This window comes from Toxorhynchites rutilus, chromosome 3 (assembly GCF_029784135.1).
Source record: "Toxorhynchites rutilus septentrionalis strain SRP chromosome 3, ASM2978413v1, whole genome shotgun sequence".
Lineage (NCBI taxonomy): Eukaryota > Metazoa > Arthropoda > Insecta > Diptera > Culicidae > Toxorhynchites > Toxorhynchites rutilus.
Genome location: NC_073746.1, coordinates 191,163,530 through 191,184,509, shown reverse-complemented (window position 1 = coordinate 191,184,509; position 20,980 = coordinate 191,163,530). Strand labels below are relative to the sequence as shown.

Here is a 20,980-nt window from a genome sequence, read left to right as displayed (position 1 = left end):
AGGCGCAAAGCTGTACTTAACTTTTTTCGTCTCTACCCTCAATTGTTTCCTGGCTTTTCAAAACAGTGCTAGAGAATTCCATGAAACCAGATTGTCTGACGAATTTATGAAATTACAAGAGATTAAGTTTGAGGAACAACATCATTATTGAGGATAATGTGTATGTAGATGTATTCTCAGAGTTGTTAATGTAGGAATACATTTCAGAGTGTAAAATTACTCAAGAGAAAATTTTTGAATCCAAAGTCAATATAAAAAGATTTTATATGTAATATGTTCGTCTGATTCAAAGTAGAATCAACTTTAATGATGGGACTATGGTAAATATATCTATAACCGTACTAAATATCTTAAAAATTAAGAAACATTCAACAAGTCTTCCACTGCTGATATGCTTTCCTCATTTGTTGAGTAAAGATTCATTCCAAAGCATGGACGATGAATTCAGTGAAAATTTGAATATTGATTTCTCTGCAATTGACTGTAGGGATGCTGTAGGTTTTCGGAACAAATATAAACGATTAAAATGTCGGGTGAAACACTAGCATTTCTGCTTATGCGAGGATTTATACCATGCTTATTAATTCTTTTACATATCCGGTCTTCGCCTGAAGAAAGATATACTCTGTTTCTGGTGGGACTTGGAATGGATTCTGTATTATGAGCTACTACCAAGCAACCTGTTTCTCACAAGTATGGCTCACAGCAGTTTTCGACGAGGAAGCAAACATGCTCTGGAAGGTTAGAATATTGAAGCTGTGTGAAAGATGCCGAAAAATTGTGAAACAGAACTATGGATATAAAATTAAATTAAAATGCTTTGATTGAAAATTATGTTTTGGTTTTCCCAAGAATCGACATTAACTTTTTGGACAACTCAATATGAGCTATCCTCATTTATTGACGTAGGACTACGTCTAACCGGAAGATATAGGGGGTGAAATGGAAATCTAGGCACTGAACAAGTAGGAAAAAATGCAAGATTTGGAACGCTTATAACTCGAGCATTTCTCAATAGATCGCAAAGGTTTTTGCATCAATTGATAGGAAATATATCTACGCATCTATCATAATGAATAACATTTCATTTTTCTTGAGATAAATAATTGAATAATTGTGAAATATCAAGCATTGTCCAAATGCACTATGTGCCCATTTTTGATTGGTCCATTTTGTGCTCCTCAAATCGTACCGACCAAAACGGGCAACCAGAGCAGCAGCGAAATAGAATGAAGCACGATTGGAAAGGAAAAAGAAAAAAAATGAACGAAACATTGGTCGCAGTCTCACACATGCGTAATTCTCGAGCCAGCCAGTCAGCTTAAAAATCCCCGCTCCGCTGCCGTAACGATCATTCTTTGTGTGGACACCGACTGGACAACATCGTTGCTGGACGGGCTGGACGGCGAGGGATCGTGAGCCTTTCTCAAGGCAAGAGGGTGGAGGTGGTAGCGCTGGAGTAAATAGAGTAGAGTTTTCAAAGGGCCTTTCTCAAGGCTAGAGACGAAAGTTTAAAGTCTCTATAATACAAGACCTTCCTTCCGTAACGATCATTCTCATTCAAACCGTACACCACATCGGTTTGCATCACATCACATCAACAAACCAACCCAAGCAACCATGTCTGGACTTGGCAGAGGAGGAAAAGTGAAGGGAAAGGCAAAATCCCTCTCGAACCGTGTTGGTCTGGAGTTCCCCGCAAGGGCAGCTAGGCCGAGCGCTTTAGTACCAGTGCACCAGTCCACCTAGCCGGCGTTATATAGTTTCGGCCGCCGAAGTGATCGAGTTAGCTGGCAAAGCTGCTCGCGACGATAAGAAAACCCGCATTCAGAACAGAACACATTCGGTTCGGTGGACATCAAGACAACAGGCAGTTGCAGCGAGTGGCGAGTGGCAAACGCAATCGCAAAACGGCAGCAGGTAGCAGAAGGAAGGAAGGAAGGAAGGTATTGTATTATAGAGACTTTAAACTTTTGCAGTTCATTCGTCTCTAGCCTTGAGAAAGGCCCTTTGAAAACTCTACTCTATTCTACTCCAGCGCTACCACCTCCGCCCTCTTCCCTTGAGAAAGGCATTCGATCCCTCGCCGTCCAGCCCGTCCAGCAACGATGTTGTCCAGTCGGTGTCCACACAAAGAATGAGGTAGCAGAAGAAAAAAGTTTGCTCTTTATACTATCTGCTTTGGTGGCAAATCCAGAACAAGGCGGCATCGAGGGTGTTCGAAATGGTTTTTTTCAAAACCATGAGTACTAAGTTTTCTAAATTGGAACACGGCGCTTATCAGGGCCATTAAACCTTTCAAAAAAGAGTTTACGAAATACAGTTCAATACTTTCTAAAATAGTATCCAAAATAATAATAAAACACAAATAGATTTTTTCATAATTTTCATAATTTGTTTGCCTAATTTGGATAATAATTTTTTTGCATAATTTGGATCTGATGAGTATGTGAATTTGGCAGTTGTTCTGAGCTTATTGATAGTTGGGGACTTTCCTGATTATTCAATTTTCACCAATTCTTAAATTGTTTCCAGATTGAAAGTACAGTAATTTACAATTAGTTCGACATTTAGCTAATTGGACGGACATGTAATGCGACATATTTAGTTGGACATTTTTGTAAACATAGAGATCCAAATTATGACCCCACATTGAAAGTCGACACTGTACCACTGTCATCGCAAATGTTCAATTACAGGTTAAAATCGCCTCCAATGCGACACTGAGTGGTGCTTCGGCACGTCGCATTGAATGTAATTTACTGTACAACATATCACAAAGCTGGATGGGAAGAAATTTTCCAACTGTGAAAGCTGTGGCGAGTGGCAACAAATCGCTAAACAGGAAGGTTTAGCCGAACAAGATGGGGATATCGAGTGATAACAAAACAATAAACTCTTTAAATTGAAGATAATTTTTTGATCCTGAAAAGGACCCTTTTTAGTCTGCATGTGAATCCAACGAGCGAACAAATCGTAATGAATGTATTTTTTTGCCATCGCTGCCTTTTAACGCTCATTCGTTCGTCTCGTTGGACTCGCCCCTCTGGCTGAATCTGCTGATTTGTCTCTATCCTGTGAGTTTGTACCGCTAGAGTATAAAACACGCGGACCCCAAAAAATATCTTATTTTCTTTCAAACCGTAAACCCGTGTGGTTGTACGGCATCGTTTAACATCGCATCGCATCACATCATAAAAAGAAAGCAAGCAGCAACGTGGACGTGTGGACGTAACAAAGGAGGACAAGTTAAGGGAGAGGCAAAGTCCCACTCGAACCGTGCAGGTGTGCAGTTCCCCGTAGGTGTATCCGCCAATTGCTCCGCAAGGGTAGCTAGGCCGAGCGCGTTAGTACCAGTGCACCAGTCCACCTAGCCGGCGTTATATAATTTCAGCCGCCGAAGTGATCGAGTTGGCTGGTAAAGCTGCTCGCGACGATAAGAAAACCCGCATTCAGAACAGAACACATTCGGTTCGGTGGCAACAACTAGTTTCAGCGAGTGGCAAACGCAATCGCAAAACGGAAGCAGGTAGAAGAAGGAAAAAGTTTGTTTATACAGACTGCTTTGGTGGCAAAACTAGCCACCGTAAATCACGGTGCTTTTCAGGGCCATTAAACCTTTCAAAGAAGAGTTATTAAAAGTTTTGCACAATATCAATGCATTCTAAAGTGACATAATATGACATATAATATAAACTGATTTATTTTGTTTATGCTTGTTCTTGAACTTATTGGTGGTTGGGGTCTTTTAAATTGATCATTCAGTTTTCACAAACCCATGCATGGTTTCCGAATTAAAAGTGGCTTCAAATTACAACACATTGTATGCAGGATGGCATTAACGAATTTTCTCGGTAGCAAAAACTGCTTTCTTTGGTTGATAACTGATGTTGAAAATTGACTGCGTTACATCTGCATTGTATAGAAAAATAACTTAGGAGCAACATGATGAGCTATGTATTTCCTACTGCTCTGTTCTTATTTTAAAGGACTTTAATCCGAAGGTCATCCGTCCCTGTATGTACTGTTGGTTTTTCAGAACGCTTATAGCTCGTTTATTTCTCGACAGATCGTAGAGTTCGTCTCCAAAACCTCAGTTCTTTTTTATTTTTTATTTACTTTGTTTGCGGAGACTACAAATCTTACAATCCATTCGTCTCCGAAACACGGAAACAGTTTAAGGTACGGTAATGTGCTCAATAGTGAAATATATGATAGTGAATGAGCTGATGACCACCTATGCATCCCCTATCACAGCCATCATTTTGATTGTACGATATGTGCATACGCCGAAAGATGCCCGGCGTTGAACATTTAATAAGTACAAAGCTTTCGGGAAAAAAATCAAGAATCAACTATAAGACAGTGAGAAAAAATTGAGAAAGTTTGTAAAAAAAACGCAAAAACACAACACTTCTTTTCAGAACCCCCAACATGTTCATAAAGAGTAAACAGTAAACTAATCAATTTTTCAGGTAGATAGGTAGGTATTCACGTAGGAGAAGAAAATAAAACAATATATTTAAAATATATATTTAGCAAAAGCTGTTCCCTTTGTATAGTCCTACGTCACTCCGGTTATGTCCCCGACATTACCCACCCGTCTTTTTTTTTATTATCATTCTTCCTGATTTTTTTAAATTATAGTTGGCAACCCTGCTGACACCATCGGGCTAAGGACTGATCGGACTGCCCTCGTATGTTCTCAAACTTCAAACGGTGGCTCACGGGAAAGAAATTCGCATCGAATAAGGAAGTCATCGCATAAACTGAGGCATATTTCAAACACATAGACGTTTCGTACTACAGAAAGGGAATCGAAATGTTGGAATCCAAGTGTATTGGCCTCGAAGGAAACTATGTTGAGGAATAAATACTGCTTTGTTCAAAAAACGATTGTTTTCATTAAAAATCCCGGGACTTTTCAGCCCATGTAGTATCTAGTTGCTGACAGTACCTCTCAGAATCTAGGCACTTAATTTCTTCCGAATATGATCCAAATCAAATTTGTTCAACTCGTTTTGCACGGATTTATTTTGCACGGTTTCTCGAAAGAACACCGTAGTTTGTCCAGAATTTACGCAGTGTTTACAATTCTTTTCAGAATGAACGAAAGAATACGAAATGTTCCAGAATGTATGCAATATTCACAAACATTCTCTTTTCGCACGGTACGTATCCTCCTTGCAGTGGCGTGAAATATGGGTGCGGGGAGTGCGGATCACACCCGGGTTCGCCCTACATAAACCCTCCTATACTCGCGTGCAAAATCATAACTCGTATACTCGCGCACGGTGTCACAGATCGAAAGTTGAACTTCTCTGTAATATTTCTATTTAGTATTTTTTTAGGTTTTATTGGTATTTATTTGAAGAACAGAGTATAATTGAATACAAAAACTCCTAGCTATCATTAGAAGAAGATCGATCTTGAGGAATCGAAATTCTAAACGGCGTAGGGATCGATTCCGATTAAATCGATAACAGAGGATCGATCTTCACTGAATCGATCTGGTAAGTATCGTGTGTTCCCGTGGCCGAATGGTTAGCGTCACACATTCTCATGCCGAGGGTTCGGGTTCGGTTTCCGTTCTGACCGGGGGATCTTTCATCAAAGAAAGTTCTTCCGACCATCCGAACTTTATGTGCCTTGTGCTTTGGGTCAATGTCTTGGTACAACTGAAATCCTCGATTCAATCTCATTTTGTTAACACTTTACTATATTTTCAATGGTCAATGGTTGGTAAAACTGAAATCCTCGATTCAATCTCATTTTCTTAACACTTTACTATATTTTCCGATGTTCAAGTAAACATTCTGATCCACTACATCATCGATGGAAACTAAATTGCCAATACATGCACCCCTATACCATTCCTCTACTACCACCATGTTTGAAAGTATCTTTCAGATTTTTCACATTTACAGTAAAATAAAAAAAGTAAAATATTGATGAGTTTCATGCTGTTTAGGAAAAACTATTTGGTGTTAGGGAAGGTGGGCGTAAAACGGATATGTTAAGAAGAACTTCAATTATATCTTTGGAAACTAATGTTTCCCTAAACTTTGATGCAATTTCTTGCAATTCAATATACTGTTTTTCTACATATTCGGCCAAATATTTTACAAAAAAGTGTTTCTCATTGTTTTTACTGAAATTAAAACAGACCGAAAAGTACAACATTTTTTTCGATGCGGGTAATATGGGCATATAGTGGGGGTAATATGGACAGGTTTGTAATACATAAATCGTAGAAGTTTATCAATCGCGAGAGGCATAATTTCATTCAACTAAGGTCTGAGCTCATCACGAATGTCCGTTAAATGATGAGAAAATCGAATTAATCAACTTTTTTGCTTTTGGTTCCAGTCAGCTTCTAAACAGTCCACATTAGGAATTAGGAATAGATTAAACAGACTTTTAACAGTCCATCTCATTCCCACTGGCAACTGTCCGTTTTACCCTACCACTACAATTATTTTAATAATTTAAAATTTTCCCCTCAAAAATGAATTTACTTTTCCGTACATACCTAATATCGCTTCTCTGTTAACTCACAAAACGAAGTATAACCATCAGCGAATTGAATTTTGATATTAAAACACTCAAAATGCTTAATATCGAAGCAGCTAATATTACATCCACATGCGGAAACATGTATGATTTTCGGTTTTTGTTTCCCTTTTCCACTTTTGATCAGTATTCATTGCCACAGGCCACTGGTTTAAATATCATAGAATAACATGTAGAAGGTGTTTTCATTTACAGAAATCTGAAATTCAAAATGTAACTATACAAATCAGCCACCTGTCCATATTATCCCCACTGTCCGTATTACCCGTGGTTCCCCTACTGATTTCTTTTACTGATGAATTGTTTTTTTTCCTTTATGGTCGGCTATACAAGTAATTGTAATTGATCAGAATGTTGACTTGAACATCCTGAAGGAAAATATGAAGCAAAGTGTTAACCTTAGCATGGGTTCCCTCTCATTGTTCGATTCCGGGGAATGAGAAAGCGGACTCGCTAGCTAAGGTGGGCGCTTTAGAAGGCACACTTTTTGAAAGGCAAATTGCTTATAATAAATTTTTCCACATTGCTCGTCAGTACACGCTCGTAAGTTGGCAGCGCATGTGGAGTGGAGATGAGTTCGGTCGTTGGTTACACACGATTATCCCTAAGGTCTCGACGAGTGCATGGTTCAAGGGATTGAATGTAGGTCGTGATTTCATTCGCGTGATATCTCGGCTTATGTCCAATCACTACAACCTAAACGCGCATCTCTATCGCATTGGGCTCGCAGCAAACAATCTTTGTGATTGTGGCGATGGCTACCACGACATCGAGCATGTTGTCTGGTCGTGTATCCGGTTCCATGCTGCTCGCTCTCAGATCTCTAGAGCACTGAGAGCACAAGGCAGACAATCGGAGATCCCCGTCCGGGATATCTTAGGTAGCCGTGATCCTGATCTTCTGCTTCATCTATACCTGTTCCTCAGAAACGCCGATGTCAACGTTTAATGATGTTTCCTTCGTTATGTCCCCGTTTTATATCCCTCCTATCCGATCGATAAACTTTTACATAGTCGCGGCAATACATACACACACTCTTTACAGATACACGGGCCAAAGGTTGTGCAGTCCACTGATCATTCAACAAGAGCCAAAGGTTGTACCGCTCGTGACAACTCTACATGAACTGATGATTGCGCCGGTTAGTGACCATTCTATCCTGGATTCCTCGAGTCGAGAAAGACGCACCACGCTAGATATGAGGTACAGACTAGGGGGGCGTTGCTGATTAAGGGTCAGCTGCATCCCAATAGGAAGTATCCCGCGTCGGGCACACGTACAGAGCATTGGAGACAGCAACATCCGAATTACGAAAACACTTGTAATACTAACCTCGAGCCAACCGCGAGTAATCGGTTACATATTACTAACATAGATAATAAGAAAAATTGTCAAAGTATTGAACTGCCGGCCCCGTGAGGCTAACGCCATATGAGCCTTGATAAAAATATATATTTTGGAAAAAAAATGGGATTGAATAACATTCGAGTTGTGATCCCCGTTAATCGTTCGATTAATCGATTAATCGAATACTTCCTACAGAAATCGATTATTAATCGAATAAATACTGCTCGAAGCCAATAATCGAAACGAACGAATCCAAACCCAGAGAAAAAACGTACCGCCGCTGCAGTTTAATGTGCGATTCACATAGCACGTTATGGAGAAGAACGTCTACGTTCCGTCAACGTCTCCACCAATTCACACATGCAGTCAATGCTTCCACCATCACCGTCACGTCAAATGCCAAACGAATGAAGTGCGATTCACATACAACATCCACGTCACGTTCACGTCCCGTTACGTTACTCGTGTCTCGGTTTTTGTTTTGCTTTCGGTTGTATTTTTTAGGCCAACATATCTCTTGACTCCAAACTTCGGAGTCAAAATCATTCGCGACTAGCCGAGAAAAATAGTCTATATATTATTATTGTTGAATAAGGGCGATTACACATTATCCGGTTTCCGCCGGACCGGTTAGAATCCCAAATGGCAAATTTCGACCGTACGGGCGATTACACATTATCCGGTTTCTGCCGGACCGGTTTCAAAAAGCGCCGCTGGGTTTGGACGGATAACCGGATAACAATGTGAAAGAGACCTCGCGCTATACAAAACCGTACATCTTTCACATACACATACATGCATTTGTTTATACAGTGGTTTGACAGGTGAACATTGCTGCAAATATTTCTGCTACATACAACTGATTGCTGTTAGGTGGCTGGCTCAATTCGACAGCCCACAATTTCCAGCTGCCAACATTGTATGGGGAAATTATTTTCCCCACCACAAGTTGCTATCGGCGAACAAAACCTCGAACTGCACTCCACGCAATGTCGACAGTAAATACAAAACGGCGGAACAACCGGCACAAACATCAAAGAATCCTTCTCTTCATTCAAAATACAGTTCTGGTAGAACTACATATATTCACATGAAAACACTAGGTATATAAAACTTATATTCACAATGTACAGTTTCACAACATTACAACTTGTATTCATTTAACAAAACATCCGATAAAATATTTAATTTATTGTTGATTCCATAGTGAACGATTCGGACGTATCTGCTCGGCAGAATAATAAAATCATTTCCGCTTACGCTTTGCTGATCGCATATCTGTGCGATGTTCTCGATCGCTATCGGCAGCGGTGAACTCCCCAATTCCCTTGCGCATCTTTCGCTTCCCGATCGCATATGAGTGAGCGAAGATCAAGCATCCGTACCTTGTTCTTATTACTTGTGGTACAGCTGCACCGAGCTGATCGAACCCGTGTTTTCTGAATTCCCACCATTGTTTGTGAGCACCCTCTCATGATGTGCCTTTTGGGGATGGGTCATGAACAGATTGCATATGAAAAATCTTGAAACCACAGCTGCTGCTGCAACCACGAGCCTGCTCAAATTTGCGTTTCTTGGAAAGTACATTTTTTTTGTCCCTTTTATTTATTTTAGGCTCATTGGCATTTTAGTTGTAACAGAGCCGAATTTTAATCGTGTACATGTCACATATTTATCATATCTATAATTAGCACATTACACAGTTGCCATTTTTCGGCGTTAGAGTATTCCCTTCTATACCATTCTATATGGTACACATTTACAAAGTAGCAGCCATTTAGGCGTAAGAGTTTTCTATCTGTTCTTCCCAGCCGGGTGACGTCTTTAGAGAACCCCCATTGAACTGACAGGAGCCAACATATTGGGTATCCCACTGACATTTTCCCTTTGTTTTCATATGAATTGGGTATCCCACTGACAGTTCTGCTTGAGATTTTGCTAACGATCCTAGCATCAATCATAGCACCCGGCTGGTTCTTCCATTATCCAGTTAGACCGGACAGCGGAGACAGTTGATTGATCATTGTTGAGTTATTTATAGAACAGCAGCCCGATGTGTCTTGCAGAGCAGAGCAGTTGTTGTATGGATGAATCGATCATATTTCGACCGTGGATCGATCTCCATCGCTGATGATTGTTGCGTGGACGTAGTTATTCTGTAACAACACAAAGATGGTCAATGAGGGCCCTGAGTTTCGAACTCACGATCGATCGCTTACTAAGCGAACGCGCAACCAATGTGGCTACGGAGGCCCCCTGAAAAGTACATATGAATGTCGAAGTTTGGCACGGCCAAAGTGAGTGCAGGCCTCGCAGGCGCACATCAGGACGGTGTTTTTACCGATAAGTGCCGTCAGAGCGGTCAAAGGTGTAATAAACCTTTCCGCCCCATTTCAAAATACGTTCGCAAACCTTTTCCGTAATTTGCAGAGCGCACACGTTCATCTTAGGCGCATCTCGTTTTACAATGATTCTCACAACGACGGCAACGTAAATTTGCAATGATAAATGAACATGAAAAACTTACTGGACAAAAGACTTGGCTGTCATCAACAGTATTACAAAAACTAACTTTTGCTCAGTTGCTGTGTACTCATTCACTCACTAATTTATTTTATTTCTAATCATACACAAACAGCATGATTTATTTCACACGCTCTGTTGCCACATACTTTTTTAACAGTCTCAGATAGTTAGATAAAAATGAACAATTTTTTATGAGCCAATTATAATAACATTGCCTAACAAGCCAGGGGCACTACTTATTTATATGTATTATCTGTTCACTTCCTGTGATCATCTTGAAATTTGCGTACGAAAGGATGTGTACCCATCCATTTATTCTAGAGTGTTTTTTTTTTGTTACAGCATTGTAGTAATATTGCTTTGCGATTAAAATTACATCATACATTTCTTTCAAACGCTATTCATCGCTGCTTCCGCGGATCCTCGTCCAGAAACGCGCTCAGCCGCAATTTCTCGAGGACGTATTCCTGGGGCAGAAGCAGCTTCTCGAGCGCATTTTGCATCAACGCATAGCGGATGACCAATAGCTGGGTGATTGCGTTCTGACAGAGTCGATGCTTCAGCGTCGGGCAGGGAAACATCTTGATCACCGAGCACAGATCGGACAGTTTGGTCTTGAATTCCTCGAGCCAAGCTTCAACCACCTCTTCGTCGATCGCGTTCCGGGTCAGGTTGAACTGTATGAAATACCGAATAAGAATATTAGAAGAGAAACTATTTTGGTGTGTTCAAGTTAACAAACACTCACCTTCATATTCAGCTGGATGAAGTCGCTCGAAATCTGCCCCTTGATGGAACAGTTGAAAATTTGTTTGACATTCTAGAACTCGTTCAGTATCGAATTTAAATGATGGAAGTTTTCTGTGAGCAAAACAAAAACAGAAGTTAATCAATGAATTATGAATAATTTGTCGCTGACATTACCCACCGTTGAACACAATCCAAGGCAAAACACTCCATGATGACCTCGTGCGCCTGTGACTATTGCTTCGCTTTGAGCAGAAATTTGCATCACTTCACTTGTTCTATAGCAGCGAAATAAAGCGAAATATAATTTTCGGCATCCATATCACTTGCAACTTTTGAAATGATTTCAAAATAAACAAACGTCAATAGCACACACATACTAATACATGGGACGAAAAATTGCCTGAATCGTACTAATACTAACAGACATGACAAACAACTGTCAATTCGCGTTGATGGTATTTAGTTTCGTGTTTTGCTTTTGGGAAGTGGCAGTAAAAATAAATTTTTAGGTGCAATTAACACATATACAAAATAAAAATTATGAATGAAAATAAACATTTTTTGTAATAAATATATTTTATGTAATATAGCAATACGTTCTTTCGCAAGTAGTGAAAAAACCCTGAACAAGAATTGTGTTTGATAGTGATTTCATATTATAATTATAAGTTTTGGTGAAAACATCAAGAACGTTATACAAACATAATTAAGTAAGAATCAGTTCCACGTGTTTTGAGTAATCAAATAATTTGAAGTGAAAATTTTCATTCAAAGCTTGAACAACTTAAAACTGTCTTATACTTATGACAGACATACAGCTCTACTTGCGTTGTACTTCGAAAATTGTATGTCTGTCACCAAGTACAGCGCTAGAACCATGCAAGCAACTCGGTACCAAGGCGCGTAGAAGTATATCCTAAGGTGGGCCAACTTACTAGAACCACTCTTCAGCCATCTTGGAAGTCTACTGTGTTTTGTTTGTAAACAAAACACAATACGCTTGTGGCCAAGCTCGCTCGTGATCAGTCCGTCTCTTTCACGCTTCGAGGAAATAAATCCCCTTCTGCTTTCTTCCGTACTGTTTTCATATACCGCTCCCCTGACCAACTTAGTGACGAAACGGCCTCACCTAGTACCATAGACCCGTCTTGCTCGGTACAATCGCTGTACCTGTACCGACCTATTTTTCCGCTGTACATGGCTACAGTTGTACTGTGCGCAGCGCCATAGACGGTTAGTGGTGGGTAGCATGAACAAAACGAATCAAAACATTTGGTATACATTCTTTTCATTGACTTTCTCTTGAGTTAATAACTCAGATTGGAAACATATTTGTTGTGTTCGATAGTTTAGACGCTCAATAAAAACCTTTTTCATTGAAATATTGGTGAAAATACAATGCAATAAATTCAAACTTCTGATTGTCAGTCTGACATGCGGTACAATGTACAACCAAAGTATGTGTGTCATGCTATCGTGGTACCTGTACAACGCTGTACACGTACAGCGCTAGTACAGCTGTATGTCTGTCCATGGTATTATGGTCTGAACATGTTATACCATGGACAGACATACAGAGCCGTGGAGCTGCCGGCCTAGAATAGCACTTCGGGTCTACGTCCCTGTCCCTGTCGTAGAAGGCGACTAATCGGGTGACAACGCGAGTAAGGGCGCGGTAAAGCCTATGGAGAATGCACGGGGGAAATACCGTGTACAGGAGCAACGAGAGGAGTGCCGAGCACATCAGGATCGAAGCCAGTAAGATCCTGATTACGACATACTGGTATAACATGGAAAACGGACAAGACACGAAAACGGATAACATGCGATGCTAAAAGCCGACAGTCGTGCTATTCTGCTCCCTGAGTAAGGAAGGGTGACACCTACCTGAAATGGCGTGTGGGTTAATAGTACGGTTGCCCCCGTCCCGGTAACAACTTGGCAAGTCTTCGGGTACGTTCGATGCTCGTCTAGGCCTTGGCACTAGGTACTAGGCATCAGATGTCACATTCCTGACTTGCGCTGATCCGGCTCTGAACACGGTCCCCATGAAGGACCGTGTCAACCCCTGCATGGCCTCACTGCTTGCATAGATAACCATGGGATCACAAAAAGGCGACTATGTACAACGAGCGGAGATAGCGGCCCGAAGTTGGGACCCAACCAAAATGGAGACAACCTACAAAACCAACGAAGAACGAAGAGAGAGTATGATGGATACAGGTGACCAAGCCAACGCGTTCATTCGTAGTAAAAAGCTTCTGCGATCGCCAATACTCAAACAAGTGGAAACACCAGGCCCTAGCGGCAGTAATGGAGGAATACCTGAGACCCAGAAAAGTCGGGGGATCAATCCCCTGTTCCTGCCAAAGTCCAGCGGTAGTTTAACCCAGGAAGGAGGGCTGACTGGAGATAGCATCCTGAGCACGATCATGTTGAGGGTCAAAGAACTCGACACCTTCGTGCAGGACAAACCCAACGTGCATAAGGAGATCAAGACCAGGATGTCGGGTATAAGATCTCTCTTGGGACGAGCTTTGAAGGAGCACGATGGATTCGTCGAAAGGACGAAAACCGCCGAGAAGGCACTCGCAGAAGCGTTGCAAAGAGCTGCAGCTGGACAGGTGACGCCAAAGATTCGTCGAAACCGTTCGGAAAAAAGAAAAAAGGATTCACCAGCAGAAGAAATGTTCAAAAAACGCAAGGACGATCACGACAACGATGATCAAGACGATAGTGACGCCCAGGGCGACAGCGAAGAGCTGGGTGACAGCGATGACCAGATCAGCACCGATAGCAAGAGAAACGACTGGAGCACGGTTAGGAAAAGAAACAAGAAAAAACAAAGGAACGAAGAGAGGGAGAGAAAAGTGAAAATAGTGGAAAAAAATAAGAAAGAGAATGAAAAGTGGCAGGGGCCAAAAGACAAGAAGCCTAATCCTCGGCGGGCGAGAGACAAAGGCGATGCACTCATCGTCGAAGCGAAGGGCAACGTATCATACGCTGATCTCTTTAAAAAAATGCGAGAGGACCCTGGCCTCAAGAAACTGGAGGAGAGCGTGGTGAAGTCCAGGCGCACCCAGAACGGCGAAATGCTGTTCGAGCTGAAGAGAGACCCAGAAATCAGGAGCTCAGCATTCAAGGATCTTGTAGAAAGGGTTCTCGGCGATGGAGCGAACGTAAGGGCCTTATCCTCCGAGGCATCGATAGAATGCAGGAACCTCAGTCTGTTCACCACCGAGATAGACCTACGTCAGAAGTTGGAGGAGGAAAACATCCTGGGCAAAGTTCCGATGAAAATCCGACTACGAAAGGCGTATCGCGGGACGCAGACCGCAACGATTCGTCTCTCAACGGACGCAGCGAACAAGTTACTGAAGTTAGAGAGTATAAACGTCTGCTGGGCTGTGGGTCGTTTTAGAATCATTCCGCCTGTTCCCAAGCAACTGGAGCGATGTTTCAAGTGTTTAAACTTCGGCCACCTGGCGAAAGGCTGCTTGGGGCCAGATAGATCCAAACTGTGCAGGAAATGCGGAATAGAGGGACACTTTGCCAGCGACTGCAAGGGAAAACCAAGGTGTATGCTCTGCGAAAAAGAGGACAGTAATGACCATATGACGGGAGGCTTTAATTGCCCTGTGTACAAACAGGCGAGGGCAAGCCAACAGTGATGGAGATAACCCAAATTAATCTCAACCATTGTGACATCGCACAGCAACTGTTGTGGCAGTCAACAGTTGCTGTGCGACAGACTGCTGTGGCAGTCAAGAAACAAAATGTGATGTCGCAATTATCGCGGAGCCGTATCGCGTTCCCCCCGGTAACGGTAATTGGGTGACGGATAAAGTAGGAATGGCCGCCATCCAGGTCATGGGCCGATATCCCATTCAGGAGGTAGTTTCGAGGTCTCACGAGGGTTTCGTGATCACAAAGATTAACGGAATTTTTATCTGCAGTTGCTACGCACCTCCCAGATGGACGATGGACCAGTTCCACTATATGCTGGATGTCCTCACCGAGGAGCTCGCCGAACGAAAACCAGTCGTTATAGGAGGGGATTTCAATGCTTGGGCAGTAGAGTGGGGAAGCAGATGCACCAACGCGAGAGGGACTAGTTTACTAGAAGCTCTAGGCAAGTTGGATGTTACCCTGTGCAACGAGGGCACCACTAGTACCTTCCGGTGCCCCCGGTAGGGTCGAGAGTCCATCATCGACTTGACTTTCTGCAGTCCTTCGTTAATGACGAAAATGAGGTGGAGGGTATGTGAAGGATACACCCACAGTGATCATCAAGCCATCCGTTATACCATTGGCCAACGAAACTCCGTGGCAGTACGGATAAATAGGACATGCCCGCGCAGGTGGAAGACAAAAACCTTTGACAAGGACCTTTTCATCGAAGCACTACGCGTGGAAAGCGACGTCTTGAACATGAACGCGGATGAACTGACGGAAACGCTAGCAACAGCATGTGATATAACAATGCTAAGAAAAAGGGAACCCAGGTATAAGCGACCTCCAGCCTATTGGTGGAGCGAGGCACTTGGCGTGCTTCGGGCCAACTGCCTTAGCGCCAGAAGACGTTTTCAACGGTCAAGCATAGACACCAGAGAAGAGCGGAGAGTGGAATTCAGAGAGGCTAGATCCACTCTTAAACGGGCGATTAAGCGGAGCAAATCTAATTGCTTCAGGGAGTTATGTCGGGACGTGGACGTCAATCCATGGGGCAATGCTTACCGAATGGTGATGGCGAAGCTCAGGGGCCCAACGACACCTTCCGAAATGTGTCCCGAAAAATTAAAAATTATCGTGGAAGGGTTATTTCCGCAGCACGACCCAACGACCTGGCCACCCACGCCATATGGAGAGGATGAGGATAGCATCGAACGCAGAGATGTGACGAACGATGAGCTAGTTGCAGCTATCAAACGCCTAAAAACGAAGAAAGCGCCTGGCCCAGATGGAATCCCCAACGTAGCTTTGAAAGCGGCAGTCCTAGCATTCCCTGATATGTTCAGGACAGCCATGCAGAAGTGTCTAGACGAATGCTACTTTCCGGATCGATGGAAGGTACAACAGCTAGTACTACTGCCCAAGCCAGGAAAGACGCCGGGTGGTCCAGCATCGTATAGACCCATATGCCTGTTGGACACTCTTGGGAAACTTTTGGAGAGAATCATCCTTAATAGGCTGACGGAATGCACGGAGGGAGTTCGTGGACTGTCCGATAATCAATTCGGATTTCGGAAAGGGAGATCCACGGTAGATGCCATTCGCATAGTGGTCGAAAGAGCCAACAGAGCATCCAAACAGAAGCTCAGAGGAAATCGATACTGCGCAGTGATAACGATCGACGTTAAGAACGCGTTCAATAGTGCCAGCTGGGAGGCCATCGCGACTGCGCTCCACACGATGAAAGTCCCAGACTACCTGTGTAGAATACTGAGAAGCTACTTCGAGAACCGTGTGCTGGTGTACGAGACAAACACGGGCCAGGCGCAGATTAAAACTACGGCGGGAGTTCCGCAGGGCTCTATCCTGGGCCCATCGCTCTGGAACAGTATGTACGATGGTGTACTAAAACTGAATCTGCCCAGAGGTGTGGAGATCATTGGCTTCGCGGATGACATCGTTATTCTCGCGACAGGGGAATCTTTGGAACGGGTCGAAATGCTCGCGACCGAGTCGATAGACATGATAGACATGATGATGGATGCAAAGTGTGAAACTGCAGATAGCCCACCACAAGACGGAAATGCTGATTGTCAGCAACCGCAGGGCGGTGCAACGTGCAGAAATCACAATTGGAGAGCACTCGATAACCTCGAAGCGAGACCTAAAATACCTGGGGGTGCAGATCGACGATCGACTGACACGAATCATGCCCAACAACTTTGGCCCAAGCAGCAGCAAGAGGCACCTCTTGGCTAGTGTCTCCTCATCGACACTACGTTACGGTGGTCCAGCCTGGATCGCGGCGTTAGAAACTCAGCGGAACACGAAGAGGCTGAATAGTACGTACCGGCTCATGGCGATGCGAGTCGCGAGTGCGTACAGAACCGTGTCAACAGAAGCGGTCTACGTCATAGCCAGGTTGGTCCCCATAGACATCATCTTGGCGGAGGACAGCGAGTGCTATAGGAGGAGGGGAACCAGAGGAATCCGGAAGCTAATGAGGGCGGAGTCGATGGCTAGGTGGCAGCAAGAGTGGAGTGCCGCGCAAAACGGCAGGTGGACGCACAGGCTCATACCGACACTAATGGGCTGGGTGAACAGGAAACACGGAGAGGTAAATTTCCATCTAACGCAGTTTTTGTCTGGTCATGGCTGCTTCAGGCAGTATCTGCACCGGTTCGGACACGCAAGATCGCCTCTTTGTCCGGAGTGTGGAAATGTGGAGGAAACACCGGAACACATCGTATTCGAATGTCCCAGATTCACCACAGTGCGTGAGGGGCTGCCTACCCTTCATGCTGGGAACATCGTGGAGGAAATGTGTCGTGACGAGGGCACCTGGAACGCAGTAAACAGTGCAATCGTACATATCATGTCCGAGCTACAGCGGAAGTGGAGGACCGACCAGCATGCGGATAACGCCTGACCATAAGAGATGAATAATCGAGACGGCTGTAGTACCGGATAGTCCCCCCGAGAGCCGCCGTGACGGAGTGCGCGTCATGTTGGAGGGCACTACCTAATCGGCGCTCCGCTGGGAAGAGAAATCCTGCGAGGGTGACTGTGACGGGGCGCGCGTCAAGTTGGAGGGCGCTTCCTAATCGGTGCACGTCTCGACAGGTAACCGGATACTGCCACGGAGAAGAGCAAAAATGCCTGCCTGGCAACGCCTGATCGTGGCCTGGATGGAGAAACACTGCGAACGTTTCGAAGGAGCGAGCATCAAGGATGAAACCATGATCAAAATGGTGCATACCCCACGAGAGTAGCTGTGACGGAGTGCGCGTCATGTTGGAGGGCACTACCTAATCGGCGCTCCGCTAGGAGAGAAATCCTGCGAGGGTGACTGTGACGGGGCGCGCGTCAAGTTGGAGGGCGCTTCCTAATCGGTGCACGTCTCGACAGGTAACCGGATACTGCCGCGGAGAACAGCAAAAATGCCTGCCTGGCAACGCCTGATCGTGGCCTGGATGGAGAAACACCGCGAAGGATGAAGCCGTGATCAAAATGGTGTATACCCCACGAGAGTAGCTGTGACGGAGTGCGCGTCATGTAGGAGGGCACTACCTAATCGGCACTCCGCTGGGAAGAGAAATCCTGCGAGGGTGATTGTGACGGGGCGCGCGTCAAGTTGGAGGGCGCTTCCTAATCGGTGCACGTCTCGACAGGTGAGAAATCCCGCGAGGGTGACTGTGACGGGTTGCGCGTCAAGTTGGAGGGCAATTCCTAATCGGTACACGTCTCGACGGGTAAATGGATGCCTGCGAAGAGGACATAAGCGCAGTGGAATGAAAAGCGAATAGAGAGAAAAAATGTTGAGAAAAAGGGAAGGACAACGCTAGACATACAACTGTACTAGCGCTGTACGTGTACAGCATTGTACAGGTACCACGATAGCATGACACACATACTTTGGTTGTACATTGTACCGCATGTCAGACTGACAATCAGAAGTTTGAATTTATTGCATTGTATTTTCACCAATATTTCAATGAAAAAGGTTTTTATTTAGCGTCTAAACTATCGAACACAACAAATATGTTTCCAATCTGAGTTATTAACTCAAGAGAAAGTCAATGAAAAGAATGTATACCAAATGTTTTGATTCGTTTTGTTCATGCTACCCACCACTAACCGTCTATGGCGCTGCGCACAGTACAACTGTAGCCATGTACAGCGGAAAAATAGGTCGGTACAGGTACAGCGATTGTACCGAGTTGCTTGCATGGTTCTAGCGCTGTACATGGTGACAGACATACAATTTTCGAAGTACAACGCAAGTACAGCTGTATGTCTGTCATAAGTATTATAGAGAATGATTTGCTTTCCCAAACTGATGTCTCCACCAGATGTCGATACAATACTACTGTCATCGCGTATAATGCTTGTCTGGTCACCGGACATTGCAGTCGCAGTAGACCGCTGCATCACGGCGCCGTAAAGAGGTTGGTACGGTTGAAATTTGCCATTTGGGTTTCAGACCGGTCCGGCAGAAACCGGATAATGTGTAATCGGCCTACCAACCTCTTCACGGCGCCGTGATGCAGCCGTCCACTGCGACTGCAATGTCCGGTGACCGGACAAGCATTATACGCGATGACAGTAGTATTGTGTCGACGTCTGGTACAGACACCGGTTTGGGAAAGTAAATCATTCTCTATGAGAATATCAGACCTTAAGACAGTTAAATTGTTCAAACTTTTAATGAAAATTTTTACTTTATATTATGTGATCACTTAAAACTCGTAATACTGATTCTTACTTAACCATTTTTGTATAATTTTCTTGATATTGTCACTAAAACTCATCATTGTAATATGAAATTATTATGAAACACAATTCTTGTTCAGGGGGTTTTCATCACTTGCAAAAGAACGTGTAACTCTATTGCATTAAGAACATATTTTATAAGAAAATGTTAATTTTCATTCATAATTTTTATTTTTAAATGTGTTAACTGCACCCGAAAATCAATTATCACTATCATTTCCCAAAAGCGGAGCACGAACCTCAACGCGAATTGACAGTTGTTTTCATGTCTGTTAGTATTAGTACAATTCAGGCAATTTTTCGCCCCATATATTAGTATGTGTGTGGTGCCATTTGACGTTTGTTTGTTGATTTTGAAATTGGCAAGTGGTATGGACACTGAATTTTTTATTTCGCTTCTTTATTTAGCTGCAGTGATGAAAGTTTCTGCTCAAAGGGAAGCAATGATCACAGGCACACGAGGTCGTCATGGAGTGTTTTGCCATGGATTGTGTTCAACGGTGTGTAGTGTCTTCTGACAAATTAATCGAGCTATTAAATTAACTTCTGTTTATGTTTAGCTCACAGCAACTACGAGTTCTTAAATTATCTTCCGTTTTTGTATTGTTCACAGATTCGCTACTGAACAAGTTCGATGATGTCAAACAAATCTCCAACTGGTTCTTCAAAGGGCATATTTTGAGCGACTTTATCGAGATTTTATGAGGAGGTCAGTCTTTGTTTATTTGAGCACATCAAAAATAGCTCTCCTAATATTCTTATTGGGTATTTCAGACAGTTTGACCTGATTTGGGACGCGATCGACGACGAGGTGGTCGAGGCTCGGCTTGAGGAACTCTAGCCCAAAATGTCTGTGATCGGTGATCGAGATGCCCGACACCGAAGCATCGGTTCTGTCATAACAAAATCACCCAAATCTCAAATTAGAATATATGAGTCAGGCATTCTTTGCCCAAGATCCACGTATAAATAACTGTGCGTTGATTTGCTATGCGCTCGAAAAGCTACCGCTGCCCCAGGAGTAGGTGCTCGACGAATTGCGGCATATGCTGAGCCCGTTTCTGGACGAGGATCTGCGGATGCAGCAATGGGATAGCATTTGAAGGAATCATTATGTTATTTTTAGGAAGGAATTATGATGTTATTTTAATCGTACAGATTTCTACTGTAATGGTGAAATAAAAAACAATGAATGGAAGGGCATATATTTTCTCGTAGACAAATTCCAAGATAATCACAGGAAATGAACACATTACACATATAAATAAATAGTGCCGCTAGCTTCTTACGGAATGTTATTATTTTTTCGGTCTTAAAATTGTACACTTGTTTCTGAGAC

The 20,980-nt window shown here is 43.4% G+C and overlaps 1 protein-coding gene and 1 long non-coding RNA gene across 3 annotated transcripts; one reads left to right on the top strand and one right to left on the bottom strand.

Moving 5' to 3' along the window:
- Positions 1-10,507: 10,507 nt before the first annotated feature.
- Positions 10,508-11,553, bottom strand: LOC129779014 (nuclear pore complex protein Nup98-Nup96-like). 2 transcript variants are annotated; one of them, XM_055786246.1, is made up of 3 exons: positions 11,371-11,553; positions 11,195-11,307; positions 10,508-11,123 (listed from the first exon to the last, which is right to left on the bottom strand). In XM_055786246.1, exons 2-3 carry the CDS (start codon positions 11,198-11,200, stop codon positions 10,848-10,850), a joined length of 282 nt encoding a protein of 93 aa, XP_055642221.1. In that variant the 5' UTR covers positions 11,201-11,307; positions 11,371-11,553; the 3' UTR covers positions 10,508-10,847. The 2 variants fall into 2 exon arrangements, with proteins under 2 accessions (XP_055642221.1, XP_055642220.1); XM_055786245.1 differs by having other exon boundaries at positions 11,375-11,553.
- Positions 11,554-20,002: 8,449 nt separating this feature from the next.
- LOC129780632 (uncharacterized) lies at positions 20,003-20,766 on the top strand. The gene is made up of 3 exons (XR_008743976.1): positions 20,003-20,141; positions 20,255-20,350; positions 20,416-20,766. It is a non-coding gene; the product is annotated as an uncharacterized LOC129780632 (long non-coding RNA).
- The last annotated feature ends 214 nt before the right edge of the window (positions 20,767-20,980 follow it).